Below are 20,186 nucleotides of genomic sequence, written 5' to 3'. Positions count from 1 at the left end.
GACTTACACACTGGAATGATCCACTTAAGCTTACCCCAGGCCTGAAAATGCATTTTGCTCTAAATAAACCCATTTGAATACAGCTTACCTGAGCTAGTGGTTAGAAAAAAAGCAATTCATTTGAACCAGTGTCCAGCGATTTACAGTTTTGTTTGGAACAAAGTAAAACGGATTTAAAATTATTCTTTAAAAAGAAGACAGTGGTTAACAGACATCTCTAACTGGAATTCTAACTTAAAAGGTAATAAAGGGAATTGAAACATTTTATTTTTTATCTTGTGTACATAATTTTATTCAGAGCAGTTCTATGAGGTTAGAAAGGCAAGAATTCTTTTTTTTTATTTGTTTTTAATTGAACGATAATTGCTTTACAATATTGTGTTGGTTTCTGCCATATATCCACATGAGTATGCCTATGGAAATTGAAACATTTTAGAGTGGAGAGTAGTAGTTTTCAGGTAAGGATAGTCCTTCAGTCTGTCTGCCCCCAGCTCAGCATCCCTAAGATGCTTTTGCTTTGCATAGTACCCGTTTTATCTTTTTCTCATCACTTGCATGTTGTTGGAAGCTCTAGATTGTCATTCTCTTCCTATTTGCCTCAGTGACTTCCATAACGATATTAGCAGTTAAACCAATTTAGAGAAAGTTGTTGCTATTTGTACACATGAATAATTTATAAATTACATATTTGTACATCAGGAGCTGTATATGAAATCAAATCTTGACAAGGCAAAATTCAAACCTAATATCATTCTCAGATAAATGTTACTATTCTGTTTAAAATGATAAATCATGAAAATAGCTTTCAATAATTGTTTCTTTCATTTTCAAAAGATAAATACACATTAAGTGCCTGGTGTATACCAAACAGAAACAGATCAGTTATTTCCAAAGAGAACCTAAGCCTAACCTCCTTCAACCTAAGGTATATAACACCTACATCTCTGCCTATATATATCTGTTGTTTGGATATATTATCATCTTCTGGATAATATTTTTATCTGCTTAAATATTTTCAATTATAGAGGATGACTTCAGCATATATTACTAAACTAAACTTGGCAAAGAAAAAAAATGACAGGGACAAGACTCAAAAAAAGTTTTCTATTAATTACATAAGCCACAAATTAGAGGTTACACACCAGCTTTGTATGGGTTAAATATGAAGCCATGCAGTACTGACTTTCATAATATTTTTTGTCCAAATCTTCATACATTTGTACTTGAGATATGATGACTTTTTAAACAATTTAAAAGATATGATAACCTTGGAGCTAGTCTTTGTCGTGACAGAATCAGTGGGGGTGAAGCAGGGCCACCGTGTCCTCCGAGCCAACACTCCCTGCCCCTCTTTTGTGTGGACCCCTCCCCAGTGAGGACCGAGTCAGGCTCATCTTGGCCCGCATGCTGTGGTTTATCCTTTTGTGACTTTAAAAGAAAATTGATCTCTATATATATTCAATTTTGTTTGTCTAAAATCTAGCCCAGTGTACTCAGTTGTGATATGCCTGCTAGATTTGATTAGCATTTGAGCTTGTGACTCTGAGTCTGAACGTCGTGAGAACTCAATATTATTCTCTAGGAATACTTTTCACAAAAGTGTATATATATGTGTATGGATATATCTCTCTCTGTATATATGTGTGTGTGTATGTATATATATATAGAGAGAGAGAGAGTGAGAGAGAGAGAAAGAGCAAGAAAGAGGAAGGAGAAAAAGAGATAGGAAAAAAGGAAAAAGGAAGAAAGAAAGGGGAGGAAAAAGAAGGGAAGAGATGAACAAAGAGAGGGAGGGAGGGCGATATCCATGTAAACATAAATGCATATACACTGTGTATATATATCCTTTGTTCATATATATATATACACACACACATACACTGCATATATATACATATACACTGTGTATATATATCCTTTGCTGTCTTCCTTCCTTGCTTGCTTTTCTTCTGTTCTTTCTTCCCCCTTTTTCTTTCCTTTTTTCTTTTTTCCTATCTTTCTTTCTCTCTTTCCTTCCATCTCTCTCTATATGTGTGTGTGTGTGTTTGTGTGCGTGCATATGTATGCGTGTATACACATAGATATCTATACACAATTCCTCACATAAATACTTTATGAAGAGTATTTGTATCCATGTCCATACGAGGTATATATGTTCTTCAGGACATATTCGTCTCAGTTTCTGTGACCCCCCTGTGCCACGTCAGGCTTGCTCCTTGCTGACTTGTGAAGCATCTTGTCTTGCAGATGGGACTCCATTGACCTGGTGGATCGGGCGGTCCAATGAAAGGCAGCCCTACTGGGGAGGCGCCCCTCCTGGAGTTCAGCAATGCGACTGTGGCCTGGATGAGAGCTGCCTGGACGTTCGACACTTCTGCAATTGTGATGCTGACAAGGATGAATGGTAATGGGAATGCTGATCTCTCTGCACTTGTGGAGGAAGCCCACTAAGAGATGCATAAAATATCCCATAAAATAAAGGAACATGAATGAGAAATTCCGTATGAACTAGGGCTTCTTAACGATGGTGATCGTTTTTAACTCTGGAAATTGCCAGTCCTAGTACTTTTAGGGCTATTACTGAAGTTTCTAACATAAAGCATGTGGCGACACCATCATCTTATATTCTCAACATTCCATTTTCGACATGAGAATGAAATGTAATATTTAACTTTTCAATTTAGCTGGCATTTCTATAATGTGTAGAATATAGGCTTTGGGAAAAAATATGGGAGATAGGGATGCGTAATTACACAGATTGTTTCTTTATTGTTCCATTGTCTCATTGATGAATGACCCAGCCACCAGTCAACCCTATTATTGCCAGTAAAAACAGAGAATTTATGTTTATTGAACGTTGATTTAACCTTCGTAAAGTAAAGTAAAGGCGCTCCGTTGTGTCTGACTCTTTGCGACCCCACGGACTGTAGCCTACCAGGCTCCTCCCATGGGATTTTCCAGTCAAGAATGAATACTGGAGTGGGTTGCCATTTCCTTCTCCAGAGCAACCCATTAATTCTTTTGTATTTTTTAGCGAAGTAGAGTTGGTTTAAAATGTGGTAGTTTCAGGTATACAATACACACAGGTGTACACACACACACATACATTTTGTTCAGATTCTATTTCCTTATAGATTATTACAAGTTATTGACTTATTGACTATAGTTTCCTGTGCTATACAGTGGATCCTTTTTATGATTTTTAAAAAATGTTATATTGGAGTGCACCTGATCTACGTTGTGTTAGCTTCAAGTGTGCAGCAAAGTGAGATAGTTGTACATGTTTTTTTTTCAGTGTTGTTCAGTTGTGTCCGACTCTTTGTGACCCCATGGACTATGTGGTCCGTGGAATTCTCCAGGCCAGAGTACTGGAGGCGGTAGCTGTTCCCTTCTCCAGGGGATCTCCCCGACCCAGCGATGGAACCCGGGTCTCCTGCATTGCAGGCGGATTCTTTACCAGCTGAGCCACCAGGGAAAAGCCCCAGTTATACATATACATAGAGCTATCATTTTTCAGGTTCTTTTTCATTCAGATTATCACAGGATTCTGAGTAGAGTCCCCTATACTATACAGTAGGTCTTTACTGTTCATCCATTTTATATATAGTGATGTGTATCTGTTAATCACAGACTCCTAATTTATCCTTTCCCCCTCTCCCCTTCAGTAACCATAAATTTGACAAAGAAAGCAAACCTGTTAATTTTTTATGATCTTCTCACTTTGGCATCTTACAGTTGAGGAATGTACATCACAGAGAAATTTAATTATTTTCTCAAGGTCACACTCATCTATTAAAAGGCAGATCCAGAATTTGAACTCCTCAACACCAAGTTACTTTTGTAGATAAATTTAGTTTTTAGTTCTCATGGCCATGGCATCTACTTTTCCTTTGCCCTCCTGGTCAACCGCTTGTTTTTTCATTGTAGTGATGGTGAAAATATGCACAGAACATTTCCAAAGACAGTTTGGTTTTGAAAAACTTAAGACCTTCTTTGGTTTTGGTTTTATAAATTGTGCTTGCTTCATCAAGTACTGCTCAAGTATAGTTAAGAATTCCTGTGTCAGCTGCTCCCAACCTAGTAGAAATGACTTTAAAGTGTTTTTCTTTCACTGTTTTAGTTGATAACACCAAGGACTGTTTCAGATAAAATTTGAGGTCTGCTTTAAACCTTAGTTCAGTGAGGAAAAGATCAAACACACGGCTCCGTCAGGATCCACTCATGGTCCGTGGCTTCGGAAGGTTGTAGGCTGCCTGGGGCCTGAGTCCTGTGACCTGGGCCTCCTAACACGGCAAATCAGTAAAGTTAGCTGGATGTCTCCATTCTTCGGGGCCTCCACTCTATCCTGCAGGCCCTTCTATCTCATCTTGTAGATCTGCACATAAAAAATAACTCTCCTTCTTTTTGGATATTGGGTCTCTCTTAACATTACTTCCCCCAAATCTTACCCTTTGTACAGTAGAAGTTGATGGTAGCTAGCTGAATAGATGAATGCGGTAGACCTTTGAGAAGTGATCCCAAAATGGCAACTACAAGCTTGAGGGACATGTGAAAAAGTGACATGATTGTGAGGCCAGGAAAACATAATCAAAATCCTCTGCAATCAGCAGTTTGATCCAGTCATTATATTTTGATTCTTTAACTTCCTTTCACTGTGCTGACATTAGAAATGTACAAATTTATAGACTTGCATGCAAACACCTTCGTTTTATTCTGTATAATCAGAGAAGATGGTAACGGGGTTTAGAATGTCGAGAGTCATTGCGAAGGGAAAGTGTTTCTCCTGAGTGCCTTCATTTTACAGTTTTTTGGTTGAATGCTTAATCTTCACTCACCTTTTCCTTTGGTGAAGCCCTTCCCATACCAAATGCTGCCTTAGTGCCTTCCCTGCTAGGGAACAAATGACCAGAGCTGGACTTAACTTACCAAACACTGAGGCACAGAATCACATCACACCACTTAAAAGTGAAAAAATTAGACTATCAAGCATTGAAGTGCCTCTACCCTCCCTTCTCCAGGACTTTCCATCAATCATCTCATCTACTCTCATTCCAGAATCTCCCTCCTTTGACCTTCTCACTTGTTCGCTAACCTTTGAAGTTCTCCTCTTGACTTAACTTCATCATCAAGGCTGTGCTCAGGAAAACTTTTCCTCAACTCTGGTGCCAGCATACCTCCACCAACTTAGGTTATTGAATATTTCATAACCTTTTACTGTCCCTTTAAGTTCAGGGGGAAAAGCTTCATCATGTGCCATTTTATGTGGCAAGTAACCTTGATTAGAGCATAAATATTTAATTTTAGATGTAGGTTTTGTTCAGCAATTAACCTATGAAGGGTCAAGAGAAATGCTCTGACTGTCTCTCTGTAAAGATGCCCACTTCAGCCATGGGTGTCCTAGCGTTATGTTGAGCATCTAATATATAGATTATATGGGATATAGTATATGAAATACTAAGAACCTTTCAGGATGTGATAGGTAATATTGTTAAGTGGCAATATTATCTAGGGGTTGCAATATAGTAAATCACTATATGCTAAATGAAATTCTTGCCCAAATTAGCTTTCTGATTCACTTTTCCAACCCAGGTGAAATTAGGAATTTCCTTCTATCATTCTCATAAGAGGGTAGATTCTAATTTTTTGGCTCTGTGCATGTAGGATCTTAGTTCCCTGACCAGCTATCAAACCTGTGTCCCCAGCTTTGGAAACAGAGTCTTAACCACTGGATTGCCAGGCAAGTCCCAGCAGATTCTGATTTAACTATTCTAGATTTCATTTTCTTAGGACAAGCTATAATCTGTCATCAGTGATTCTGGGAAATAATTTGTTATACAGGGAACTGTGCATACTATTCCATCTGACACTTACTCTTAAATCATTTGTCAAAAGAATGCCTACTCTGGGCAGTTAGTCTGCTGCACAGAGAAAGCCAGGGGCATATAATTCTTACCCTTGAGGAACTTGCAGGGAAGTGGAATAGTGGAGGCTAATTAATTAGCAATAAATGCATTAGTGTGATAAGTTTGATTATACATATAAGCACAGGTTTGTCGGACCTGGGGTGCAGTGGGGCTGGGATAGTTTGATTTCAAGGAAAAGTATAGGTAAGTTTTGAAGAACCAGAAGTAACTAAAGGTAGTATAGTACAGTTAAGTGCTGCCATTTATTCAGACATAGAAATGTGATATAAAAATTGCTACTTCTCCAGAATACAAGTATCTCAGTGTAGTTTTTGCAGTTTTCATGTGTGTGATTTACACGATATGTAGACAGGGAAGCAGGTAAAATCCAGATCATGAAGCTCCTTGTATGTGAAATAACAATGAAACAGCTTTGTCTATAACAGGGATTGTGGACACGGAATATACATGCAGAATGAAAGCTGGCAGAGCCTTTTTGAAATGTGTTCATTATTATTTAAAGTCCAAAATCTAACACCATTGGGGAATAATCATGTTCTTTAACATTCCTCCAACCTGATTCTTAGATAACTTGTGGTCGAGCCAGCTTTCCTTGCATTTCAAATTTTTGTTTCAGACAGGCATGATCCTTTTGGTGTCTGAGTGCTTCTAAGAAAGCTAAAATATATTTACCTTATAAACTTCCCTTAAGTTTCTGTTTTTGGTAAAGTTAGTCAGAATTCTGATTTGGGCTAGTATAGCATTTAGTAGATAGCACACTGATATATTACAAGTCCTAGAAAATATTGTCTCTCAAAAATGTCAAGTGTCAGAGAAAGACCAATATCATAGGATGTTGTTTATATGTGGAATCTGAAAAAAAATGGTACAAATAGCCTTATTTATAAAGAGAAACAGACTCACAGATCTAAAAAACGAACTTACAGTTACCAAAGGGAAAGGTGGTGGAGGGATAAATTACGGGTCTGGAATTAACATAGACACACTACCACAGGTAATCAGCAAGGCCCTACTGTATAGCACAGGGAACCGTACTCTGTGACAGCTTATCAAGGAAAAGGACACTCTGTAATAGCCTATAGTGGAAACAAATCTAAAAAAGAATATATATATATATATAAACACTGAATTACTTTGCTGCACAACTAAAAGTAACACAGCATCGTAAATCAACTGTATTTCAATAATTTTTATATTTATCTCACTGGAGGATAATTACTTTATAGTACTATGATGGTTTTTGTGATACATCAACATGAATCTGTCCCCCCATCCTGAACCCCCTCCCACCTCCCTCCCCACCCTATACCTCTAGGTTGTCTCAGAGCACTGGTTTTGGGTGCCCTGCTTCATGGATCAAACTTGATTTTTAAAAGTATCATAAAACAAAATTAAATTAAAAATAAAAGAAATGAGGGGAAAATCTCATACACTGAAGTCTTCTTAGCATTGTATACACTATATCTCATATAATTATCTCAGCAATACTTGAGGTTGATTTTATTATCTCTTTGCCCCAGAAAAGGAAACCGAGGCTCTGAAATGCTAAGAAGTGTCTTGATAAAGTCACATGTCTAAGGGGATAGAGTTGGAAATTCCATCTGAGTCCAAGGATACCCTTGCTGACTGCATCCAAGGAGTTGCTAAGTTTGCATTTGGTATAGCAGCCAGCGAGGATGCCAAAGAGACCTCTCCTAGGGTATCTCAAATCATAATCACTGCCTAGTGTATTTTTCTTTCTGCTAAGCCAAGTAGAGCCTCAGCTGTCTTCCAAGACTCTAGAAATTGATAATATTTTATTCTGTTTTGAGAAACCTCTGTAACTGAGTTACTTACTCTCATATATTTCAATGTTGTTGTCCAGGCATTAAGTCGTGTCAGACTCTTGGCAACAACATGGACCGCAGCACGCCAGGACTCCCTGTCCCTCACCGTCTCCTGCAGTTTGCTCAAACTCAAGTCCAGTGAGTCAGTGGTGCCATCCAGCCATCTCCTCCTCTCTCATCCCCTTCTCCTCCTGCCCTCAATCTTTACCAGCATCAGGGTCTATTTCAACGAGTCGGCTCTTTGCATCAGGTGGCCAAAGTATTCTAGCTTCAGCATCTGTCCTTCCCATAAATATTCAGGGTGGATTTCCTTTGATGAGGTTTGATGGGTGCCAAGTAAATAAGAAAAAGTGAGCATGCTCTGGGTATAGATAAAAGTAAAGCAGCTCTGATGATGGATAAGAGTGGAGAGAGGAAACACCCCAAACAGGGTTCCTTTGAATAAAGGGAAGCCTCAGAGAGACGTCTGAGCAGGTGTACTGTAGACCTGACTTCTCCAGGGGTTTCCATCCCTGTCGGAGAACTAAAGAGGGAGAAAGAAAGCAATGAGAAAACTTGTAATGAATACAGTCTCACAGTGAATGATTGTTTTCACAGGAGCTTCTCTCCAATAGAATGACTCAGCCTCTAGACCTCCTCCCAGTTGGGTGTTTTCTGACTTAATAAGGTCAGACGAATGGGCTGCTGAGAGCAGGAAGGGAGGCTGGCAAACAGCTCATGCCTAGAGATCTCACAAGACAGCGTTGGGAGGTGGGAAAATAGTCATCCGGGTGGAAGGGAACAAACTGGGACACAAGGGATGGTTGTAGAACAATAAAAACGATGTTGGGTGGTGAGATGGAGGAGCAGAAAGATGGTCCAAAGTGTGCCTCCTCTTGATGGCCCTGGACCCAGATGAAAAGTTGTCTCATCCAAACAACCAGGTAAAACTAAGATGAAGCTCTCTTTTCCAACAGCAAGACATACTTGAATTTATTCATAAGCAAGCATAGATATTTTATGTGGTCTTCAGTCCCTCTGTTCTTTGCCTCTTGTCTTTACTTCTCCCTTGTATAAATGGCATGGCACAGAATACAAAGAGAAAATGGTATAAAGTTTATATTCTGGTCATCTGATCATCGAAAAAAGGAAACCTATTGTTCTTTTTATTTTTTTAAAGCAGGATATTTAGGTTATTTTTTTTTTCTCAGCATGTGGCATCCCAGAACATCAAATCACTGTTAGCCCTTGATTGTACTTTTCTGCCACCAAGAAATTATCTAATAAATGGTGCTGAAGCCATGAATGAATGATGGGTGAATGACTTCCGGTAAATGCATTTTTACCTCTCTGTCTTTTTGCAAATTGGGCCATGATCATTCTAGGATTAACAGATATTTACTGCAGTGTTGACTGTTACCCCCCTTTTATTATCTCACCAGAAATATTTACTCAAAGTTTAGACTTTTTTGCTGCAGATTGATTTTCTCTCAGCTATCAAAGCATAGTCAGAAGTAGTCACGCCACTCCAAAAGCTATATTTTTATACATTTGCCTTGAGCTGTTCTCTTTGTAAAGACAGGTCTAATCCAGTCCCAGAACCTTGACCTTCACAAGGGCCCTTCACTCCTTTCCTGGGAGACTTAATGAGACAATTGCCTTGGGGAAAATGATGCTGGTTACATCCAAGGGTTTATGGTTTTGCTGTCTCTTCACATAGGCTATTCTTTGATCTTTCAGACCCCTTTTGATTTCCCCAAAACCACTACCTCTGGGATGCCCACCCTCAGTGATCGATGGTGCTTCAAACTAGGTAATGTCATAAGATGAGGCAGGGATTCTAAAATCTGGAAAAGAAAGACTCTATTTCTTATTTTAAAAAATAATATTGTACAATCTCTACTGGAGGAAATTTTTTATCCATAGATCTGTTTATGAGCTATTCCAGCGATTATGAAGGGTTCTCTGGGTTTTTACTCTCAGTCCCTGATTTCCATGTTCATCTAGCAATATAATCAAAGCCAGAGCCTTGCACTGGAAAAAGCATGCTTGGCACATGGCAAGTTCCTCACACGTTAACTTCTGAGTGAATGGATGAATCATGCGTTTCTGTTTGTTTGTTTCCTTTGTCCCCATACTCTCATCCTGGACGAATATGCCTTCCCCTGCTAGTGATGTTCTGCTCTTTTGTTCCATACACTGTCACTTAAAGCATATATTCTGGAGCAACTGGATACTGACTTGTTTACACTAACAATCCTATGACTGGGCTTCAGGCTGGTTTTAAGTAGAGTTTTGCAGCGCACCTGACAGGGGACGAGAGAAGGCACCACACACTGAGGAATAAAAGGAACCACACAAAAATGGGGCGGGCATCTTAAAACTAACATGTCACATCATCACCTTACAGAAATCTAGATGGAGTACGGTAGGTAACACTTTGCCAAGGGTAGCATTAAGGAATATTTTTGGCTTTGTGTTTTTTTATTCAATGATGCTACCATCCTATTAATAACATCTAAGTTCAAAATATCTAACGGGCAATTTAAGACCTGTTGGTTCTAGGAAACAAAACATATAGCTATGAGATAGTCTTCTTCTTCTTCTTTTTTATAATTGTAAAGACCAAAGATGTAGACTGAGGCTTCTATTGCCTCATTTACCTGTCAACCTGGACAACTTTATCATCTCTAGATTTTATGTAGAGTCACATTTCTTGGGTAATTGCAAAACTGTGAGTATCAGAAATAGATAGAACTCAAAGTCAATGTCAAGGTTAAAAATGTGCATTTCTTTAATAAATTTCATACACCGTTTTGATTTGGGCCATTGTTGTATACCAAAATATTATAATTCTACTTTAGTGCAATGAGTCTTTGGCTTCTGTTTTAATGTGCCGACTTATCACTAATTTTATCACATTACTCACCTAAAAGTAGCTCTTACTCAGAATAAAATTAGATGAGCTGCTTACCTTCTTGGACACTCTTTAAGTCTGCTTATAGCTGTCAGTTTTGACTCACCCAATTTATGTGTCTATATTTAGCAATGTGTGGGGAGAATAATTTTTTCTGATTTTTAAAATTTAGAACTTTTTAAAATCATAATATAAATATGTTTACTATATCCTTATTATGAAAATTCAAATATTGCAGAAATACTAAATAAAAAAGCTCCTCCTTTATCAGTACTAGGAATTATTTTATTTATGCCTAATATTTAAGATTTTAGCATTTTATGTATTACCTTGAGATAGTAACAGTGGAGCATGTTCAGTGAAGGCGTGAAAGTGTCAGTAGCTCAGTCACGTCTGACTGTTTGCTACCCCATGAACTGTGGTCTGCCAGGCTCCTGTGTCCATGGAATTCTCCAGATAAGAATACTGGAGTGGGTAGCTATTCCCTCCCCCAGGGATCTTCCTGACACAAGGATCAAACCCTGGTTTCCTGCCCTGCAGGCAGATTCTTTATGGTCTGCGCCACCAAGGAAGCCCACATGTAGGGCACATCTGCATATAGATGTCTTCCTATGCATTTTTCATAGTTATTAATATTAAAGTGTATTCATTTTTCACTGTTTTAATATAAAACATATCATTCTGCAACTTGCTTTCTACATGAAATATGTCTCAGAGAACTTCGACTTAGCAACTTTAAATAAGCATAAGCATGGATGCACCCTGTCCATTTTAATGGCTGTAAAGTATAGTTGTATCATAGCTTATAGCTTGTCATAAAATTATAAACGTTTTGTTTGTAAATGATATTTTACTATTAGAAAAAGTGTTGCAATGAACATTTCTGAGTCTTGACATACTTTTTTTCATTTTAATTATTAGCATTTCTATCGTATAGCTTTCTAGTGTAGGATTGTCAAATCATCCACTTTTCTAATTTGATAGATGTGGCCAAACTGCAGAAGGGACGTTGGACTTTATACAGACCACAGAGGTGTCAGTTCAGAGCTGGCCTCCCTGACCCTGGGGTGAGCAGGTGGCTTCACCACAGAACTCACTAGATCTGCAGAATTCATTAGCGTCAAAACAGAGCCACACAGACCCTTCAACTGACCCAGTTTATGATTGCCAGGGAGAAGGATGGGGAAAAGGAATAGTTAGGGAGTTGGGATGGACCGATACACACTGCTATATCTAAAATGGATAACCAACCAGGACCTACTGTATAGCACGGGGAACACTGCTCAATGTTATGTGGGAGCCTGGATGGGAGGGGAGTTTGGGGGGAGAGTGCATACATGTATATGTGTGGCTGAGCCCCTTTGCTGTCGACATGGAACCATCACAACACTGTTAACCGGCTACGCTCCACACAAAGTAGAAAGCTACAACAGCAACCAGAGCCGCACAGGGAGGCATGAGTTACGGCCCCTTCTCACTCAGAAATTTCTAGAACCCTTGGAGGCATTAGTTACGACCCCTTCTCACTCAGAAATTTCTAGAACCCTTGGAGGCATGAGTTACGGCCCCTTCTCACTCAGAAATTTCTAGAACCCTTGGAGGCATCAGTTACGGCCCCTTCTCACTCAGAAATTTCTAGAACCCTTGGAGGCATGAGTTACGGCCCCTTCTCACTCAGAAATTTCTAGAACCCTTGGCCGGGTGTGGACAGCTCTGACAGGACCTTGCTGGTGTTGGACCCTCCTTCCTTTTTTTTTTCCTCTGTGTTTTTCATTTCTACTGTGCCTGTTGGTGCTCCAGGTGACATTCATGCTATCTACAAATAAACCCCAGTGTTGGCCTTGTTTTCAAAGAGTAGAGCCTTCATCATTAAGACGAAGAAGGAGGAGAAAGAGGAGAGAGTAAGGAGGAGGAGAAGAAAAGGCAGAATTAATTTCCTCTCTTTTGTAAATCTGCCTTATAGATTTTTAGTGAAAATATTACAAAGTAATATGTGTAATAAATACACAGAACGCAAACAACTATGGCTACTTATGCTGGCAGCACCCTCATTTCCTGTATCTAAACTGTAATTTATCTCTATGTCACATTTTATTTTGTAGTGGGATGATCAAATCCTGAATATGTCACTTACTGACTATCATTTAGCCTCTCTGAGTTTCAGGTTCTTATTTGATTTAAGAACATGGAAAGAAACAGAAGAAAAGAATGCCCATCGCTGGGGAGTGCTGGTTGAGTTGGCATGACTTTGCTCATCTAGCAGATCTACCAGACATTTAGTTCTAAAAAATGTGTTAGTCATTGGTTTTATTATTATTTTATTACTTTGACAGCATCTTAACCTAAGAGGCAATATCAATTTATAGAATGTAGACTAACTTCTTTTTGTTTGTTTTTAATTTTCACTGGAGAAGAGTTGTTTTTTTTTTTTTTTTTAACAATGTTGTGTTAGTTCCTGTTATACGGCAAGATGAATGAACACACACACACACACATATCCCCTCTTTTTTGGATTTCCTCCCCGTTTTGGTCACTAAAGAGCCTTGAGTAGAGTGCCCCATTCTGTACAGTAGGTTATCATTAGTTAACTACCTTAATTAACTTCCACAAAAGCTGTACATACCTATATGTGATAAAATGAGAAAATGAACTGGTGTATCAGAGTAATCAAATATATCATTCATCCATCACACTCTCGGTAAGTAAGGAAAGAGCACTGAAGACCTCTCTCCCCAGAATCAGGCTGCCCTCTGAAAGTTCGCTGGTAAAACTCTTCATGTCATGGTTGGGGCTGGGTCTGCCAGCTAGAGATAAACCAGAAGATTGCTTGCTAAATGTGTCACCAAAGAGTCTGTGGGCTCCCAGAATTCCTGTCAAGGTGACCTGTGTGTAATCTCAGAGAATGCAGGGCTGGAAAATGGTTGCAAATTAGAAAACTGAAACCTAATCAATTGAAGTGTATCTTGTGTGGAGAAAGCCTATGTGAACAGTATGGGAGAATCAGCCTGAGGCTAGGAGGACAGCTCAAGGACTCAGGACTGGGCTATTACGGCTCTGCCTAGAGGACATGTTAAATAAACCTGGGAAACACAGCCTCCACTCATGAGACAGCCACTCTCTGTAAGCCGCACACAAGGCCTGGAGGAGAGCAAAGCATGCTGGTTACAGCAGAAGCTTCGGTGTCCACCCTAGCTTCTCCTGGGCTTCTCCCACGGCTCATCAGGTAAAGAACCCACCAGTAATGCAGGAGATGCATGAGATGTGGGTTTGATCCCTGGGTGGAGAAGACCCCTGGGAGGAGGGCATAGCAGCCCACTTCAGTATTCTTGCCTGAAAAATCCCACAGACAGAGGAGCCCACTGGGTTATGGTTCATGGGACTGCAAAGAGTCTGGCCTGACTGGAGCGAGTCAGCACACACTAGCTTCTCCACTTGCTGACAGCACCCGCTGAGAGGTCAGCTCGTTCCTTAGTTTCCTCTGCGGTGCAAGCAGGCGATGTTAGAACACCATCGCGGAACTGTCGGGAGGGTGGAACGAGATCGGACGTAAAACGCTTACTTGTGTGCTCACCTGGCCAGGGAACGGCACTGGGTGGCTGCCATCCTCAGGCTCTGCAACGTGAGATGCTCGGCGGAATCCCAGAGCCAGCAATAGGGTCTAAGGATCGCAGCCCCGCACCCACGCAGGGCCTCTATCCTGTGGGCCTTTTCCTTTTAGGAAGAACTCCTCCTATGAAAGACAAGGGTGGCTTTATTATTTTTTTTTTTAATTTTTTATTAGTTGGAGGCTAATTACTTCACAACATTTCAGTGGGTTTTGTCGTACATTGATATGAATCAGCCATAGATTTACACGTATTCCCCATCCCGATTCCCCCTCCCACCTCCCTCTCCACCCGATTCCTCTGGGTCTTCCCAGTGCACCCGGCCCGAGCACTTGTCTCATGCATCCCACCTGGGCTGGGGATCTGTTTCACCATAGATAGTATACATGCTGTTCTTTTGAAATATCCCACCCTCACATTCTCCCACAGAGTTCAATAGTCTGTTCTGTATTTCTGTGTCTCTTTTTCTGTTTTGCATATAGGGTTATCGTTACCATCTTTCTAAATTCCATATATATGCGTTAGTATGCTGTAATGTTCTTTATCTTTCTGGCTTACTTCACTCTGTATAATGGGCTCCAGTTTCATCCATCTCATTAGGACTGATTCAAATGAATTCTTTTTAATGGCTGAGTAATATTCCATGGTGTATATGTACCACAGCTTCCTTATCCATTCGTCTGCTGATGGCATTCTGGTTACTTCCATGTCCTGGCTATTCATAAACAGTGCTGCAATGAACATTGGGGTGCCACGTGTCCTTTCAGATCTGGTTCCCAGTGTGTATGCCCAGAAAGTGGGCATTGCTGGGTCATATGGCAGTTCTATTTCCAGTTTTTTAAGAAATCTCCACACTGTTTTCCATAGCGGGCTGTACTAGCTGCATTCCCACCAACAGTGTAAGAGGGTTCCCTTTTCTCCACACCTTCTCCAGCATTTATTGCTTGTAGGACTTTGGATAGCAGCCATCCTGACGGCGGTGTTATGGTACCTCATTGTGGTTTGATTGCATTCTCTAATAATGAGTGATGTTTGAGCCATCCTTTTCATGTGTTTGTTAGCCATCTGTATTCTTCTTTGGAGATTTCTGTTTAGTTCTTTGGCCCATTTTTTGATTGGGTCATTTATTTTTCTGGAATGAGTTTCAGGAGTTGCTTGTATTATTTGGATTAATCCTATTGTCTGTTCTTCATTTGCTATTATTTTCTCCCAATCTGAGGGCTTGTCTTTTCACCTTACTTATAGTTTCCTTTGTTGTGCAAAAGCTTTTAAGTTTCATTAGGTCCCATTTGTTTATTTTTGCTTTTATTTCCAATATTCTGGGAGGTGGGTCGTAGAGGATCTTGCTGTGATTTATGTCGGAGAGTGTTTGCCTATGTTCTCCTCTAGGAGTTTTATAATTTCTGGTCTTACATTTAGATCTTTAATCCATTTTGAGTTTATTTTTGTGTATGGTGTTAGAAAGTGTTCTAGTTTCATTCTTTTGCAAGTGGTTGACCAGTTTTCCCAGCACCACTGTTAAAGAGGTTGTCTTTTTTCCATTGTATATCCTTGCATCCTTTGTCAAAGATAAGTGTCCATGAGGTCGTGGATTTATCTCTGGCTTTTCTATTCTGTTTCCATTTGATCTATATTTCTGTCTTTGTGCCAGTGCCATACTGTCTTGATGACTGTGGCTTTGTAGTATAGTCTGAAGTCAGGCAGGTTGATTCCTCCAGTTCCATTCTTCTTTCTCAGGATTACTTTGGCTATTCGAGGTTTTTTGTATTTCCATACAAATTGTGAAATTATTTGTTCTAGTTCTGTGAAAAATACCATTGGTAGCTTGATAGGGATTGCATTGAATCTACAGATTGCTTTGGGTAGAATAGCCATTTTGACAATATTGATTCTTCCAATCCATGAACACGGTATGTTTCTCCATCTGCTTGTGTCCTCTTTGATTTCTTTCATCAGTGTTTTATAGTTTTCTATGTATAGGTCTTTTGTTTCTTTAGGTAGATATACTCCTAAGTATTTTATTCTTTTTGTTGCAATGGTGAATGGTATTGTTTCCTTAATTTCTCTTTCTGTTTTTTCATTGTTAGTATATGGGAATGCAAGGGATTTCTGTGTGTTAATTTTATATCCTGCAACTTTACTATATTCATTGATTAGCTCTAGTAATTTTCTGGTAGAGTCTTTAGGGTTTTCTATGTAGAGGATCATGTCATCTGCAAACAGTGAGAGTTTCACTTCTTCTTTTCCTATCTGGATTCCTTTTACTTCTTTTTTTGCTCTGATTGCTGTGGCCAAAACTTCCAACACTATGTTGAATAGTAGTGGTGAGAGTGGGCACCCTTGTCTTGTTCCTGATTTCAGGGGAAATGCTTTCAATTTTTCACCATTGAGGGTGATGCTTGCTGTGGGTTTGTCATATATAGCTTTTATTATGTTGAGGTATGTTCCTTCTATTCCTGCTTTTTGGAGAGTTTCAATCATAAATGAGTGTTGAATTTTGTCAAAGGCTTTCTCTGCATCTATTGAGATAATCATATGGTTTTTATCTTTCAATTTGTTAATGTGGTGTATTACATTGATTGATTTGTGGATATTAAAGAATCCTTGCATTCCTGGGATAAAGCCCACTTGGTCATGGTGTATGATTTTTTTAATATGTTGTTGGATTCTGTTTGCTAGAATTTTGTTAAGGATTTTGCATCTATGTTCATCAGTGATATTGGCCTGTAGTTTTCTTTTTTTGTGGCATCTTTGTCTGGTTTTGGAATTAGGGTGATGGTGGCCTCATAGAATGAGTTGGAAGCTTACCTTTCATCTGCAATTTTCTGAAGGTTTGAGTCTCCGATAGATGTTAGCTCTTCTTCCTGAATTTTGGTTAGATCAGCTGTGAAGCCATCTGGTCCTGGGCTTTTTTTTGCTGGAAGATTTTTGATGACAGTTTCGATTTCCTTGCTTGTGATGGGTCTGTTAAGATCTTCTATTTCTTCCTGGTTCAGTTTTGGAAAGTTATACTTTTCTAAGAATTTGTCCATTTCATCCAAGTTGTCCATTTTATTGGCATAGAGCTGCTGGTAGTAGTCTCTTATGATCCTTTGTATTTCAGTGTTGTCTGTTGTGATCTCTCCATTTTCATTTCTAATTTTGTTTATTTGGTTTTCTCTCTTGATACTTAATGAGAGTGGGTCTTGCTGAATGGTGTCAATTTTGTTATTCAAAAAACCAGCTTTTAGCTTGTTGATTTTGCTATGTCCTTTAGTTTCTTTTGCATTTATTCTGGCCCTGTTTTTAAGATTTCTTCCTTCTACTAACCCTGGGTTTCTTCATTTCTTCCTTCTCTAGTTGCTTTAGGTGTAGAGTTAGGTTATTTATTTGACTTTTTTCTTGTTTCTTGAGGTAAGCCTGTAATGCTATGAACCTTCCCCTTAGCACTGCTTTTACAGTGTCCCATAGGCTTTGGGTTGTTATGTTTTCATTTTCATTCATTTCTATACAAATTTTGATTTCTTTTTTTATTTCTTCTATGATTTGTTGGTTATTCAGAAGCGTGTTATTTAACCTCCATATGTTTGAATTTTTAACAATTTTTTTCCTGTAATTGAGATCTAATCTTACTGCACTGTGGTCAAAAAAGATGACTGGAATGATTTCATTTTTTTTTTAATTTTCGAAGGACCAGATTAGGCCCCAGGATGTGATCTATCTGGAAGAAGTCCGTGTGCACTTGAGAGAAAGGTGAAGTTGATTGTTTTGGGGTGAAATGTCCTATAGATATCAATTAGGTCTAGCTGGTCCATTGTGTCATTTAAAGTTTGTGTTTCCTTGTTAATTTTCTGTGTAGTTGATCTATCCATAGTTGTGAGTGGGGTATTTAAGTCTCCCACTATTATTGTGTTACTATTAATTTCCTCTTTCATACTCGTTAGTGTTTGCCGTACATATTGCGGTGCTCCTATGTTGGGTGCATATATATTTATAATTGTTATATCTTCTTCTTGGATTGATCCTTTGATCATTATATAGTGTCCTTCTTTGTCTCTTTTCACATCCTTTATTTGAAAGTCTATTTTATCTGATATGAGTATTGCGACTCCTGCTTTCCTTTGGTCTCCGTTTGCATGAAATATTTTTTTCCAGCCCTTCACTTTTAGTCTGTATGTGTCTCTTGTTTTGAGGTGGGTCTCTTGTAGACAGCATATATAGGGGTCTTGTTTTGTATCCATTCAGCCAATCTTTGTCTTTTGGTTGGGGCATTCAACCCATTTACATTTAGGGTTAATTATTGATAGGTGGCGTCCGTTGCCATTACTGTTGTTTTGGGTTCACGTTTATTACAAACTCTTTCTGCATTTCCTGTCTAGAGAAGATCCTTTAGCATTTGTTGAAGAGCTGGTTTGGTGGTGCTGAATTCTCTCAGCTTTTGCTTATCTGTAAAGCTTTTGAGTTCTCCTTCATATCTGAATGAGATCCTTGCTGGATACAGTAATTTAGGTTGTAGGTTATTCTCTTTCATTACTTTCAGGACGTCCTGCCATTCCCTTCTGGCCTGGAGGGTTTCTATTGATAGGTCAGCTGTTATCCTTATGGGAATCCCTTTGTGTGTTATTTGTTGTTTTTCCCTTGCTGCTTTTAATATTTGTTCTTTGTGTTTGATCTTTGTTAGTTTGATTAATATGTGTCTTGGGGTGTTTCGCCTTGGGTTTATCCTGTTTGGGACTCTCTGAGTTTCTTGGACTTGGGTGGCTATTTCCTTCCCCATTTTAGGGAAGTTTTCAGCTATTATCTCCTCGAGTATTTTCTCATGGCCTTTCTTTTTGTCTTCTTCTTCTGGGACTCCTATGATTCCAATGTTGGGGCGTTTCACATTGTCCCAGAGGTCCCTGAGGTTGTCCTCATTTCTTTTGATCCTTTTTTCTTTTTTCCTCTCTGCTTCATTTATTTCCACCATTTCATCTTCTACCTCACTTATCCTATCTTCTGCCTCCGTTATTCTACTCTTGGTTCCCTCCAAAGTGTTTTTGATCTCATTCATTGCATTATTCATTTTTAATTGAGTCTTTTTTATTTCTTCTAGGTCTTTATTAAACATTTCTTGTATCTTTTCAATCTTTGTCTCCAGGCTATTTATCTGTAACTCCATTTTGTTTTCAAGATTTTGGATCATTTTATTATCATTATTCTAAATTCTTTTTCAGGTAGATTCCCTATCTCCTCCTCTTTTGTTTGACTTGGTGGGCATTTTTCATGTTCCTTTACCTGTTGGGTATTTCTTTGCCTTTTCATCTTGTTTAGATTGCTGTATCTGGAGTGGGCTTTCTGTATTCTGGAGGTCTGTGGTTCCTTTTTATTGTGGAGGATTAACCCAGTGGGTGGGTTTAGACGATTGGCTTGTCAAGATTTCCTGGTTAGGGGAGCTTGCGTCAGTGTTCTGGTGCGTGGAACTTGATTTCTTTTCTTTGGAGAGCAATGGAGTGCCCAGTAATGAGTTTTGAGATGGGTCTATGTGTTAGGTGTGACCTTGGGCAGCCTGTATGTTGACGTTCAGGGCTATGTTCCTGCGTTGCTGGAGAATTTGCGTGGTATGTCTTGCTCTATAACTTATTGGCTCTTGTGTGGTGGTTGGTTTCAGTGTAGGTATGGAGGCTTTTGGACGGTCACTTATTACCTAAAGTTCCATGTAGTCAGGAGTTTTCTGGTGTTCTCAGGTTTTGGGTTTAAGTCTCCTGCCTCTGGATTTCAGTTTTATTCTTCCTGTAGTCTCAGGACTTCTCCAGCTATACAGCACTGATAAGAAAACTTCTAGGTTAATGGCGAAAAGATTCTCCCCTGTTAGGCATACCCAGAGAGGTTCACAGAGTTACATGAAGAAGAGGAGAGGGAGGAGGAAGATAGAGATGAGCAGGAGGAGAAAAAGGGGGACTCAAGAGGAGAGAGACAG

The 20,186-nt window shown here is 39.2% G+C and overlaps 1 protein-coding gene across 2 annotated transcripts in view; it reads left to right on the top strand.

Annotated features, from left to right (window-relative positions):
- CNTNAP5 (contactin associated protein family member 5) overlaps positions 1–20,186 on the top strand; it is a 995,095-nt gene that overhangs the window by 792,773 nt on the left and 182,136 nt on the right. For both annotated transcript variants that reach the window (XM_043488200.1, XM_043488201.1), the window contains one exon: positions 2,248–2,404. In XM_043488200.1, coding sequence (XP_043344135.1) covers positions 2,248–2,404 — 157 coding nt within the window. The remainder of the gene's footprint in view (positions 1–2,247; positions 2,405–20,186) is intronic.

This window comes from Cervus canadensis, chromosome 15 (genome assembly GCF_019320065.1).
Source record: "Cervus canadensis isolate Bull #8, Minnesota chromosome 15, ASM1932006v1, whole genome shotgun sequence".
Taxonomy (NCBI): Eukaryota; Metazoa; Chordata; class Mammalia; order Artiodactyla; family Cervidae; genus Cervus; species Cervus canadensis.
This window is presented reverse-complemented; position numbering and strand designations above follow the sequence as displayed.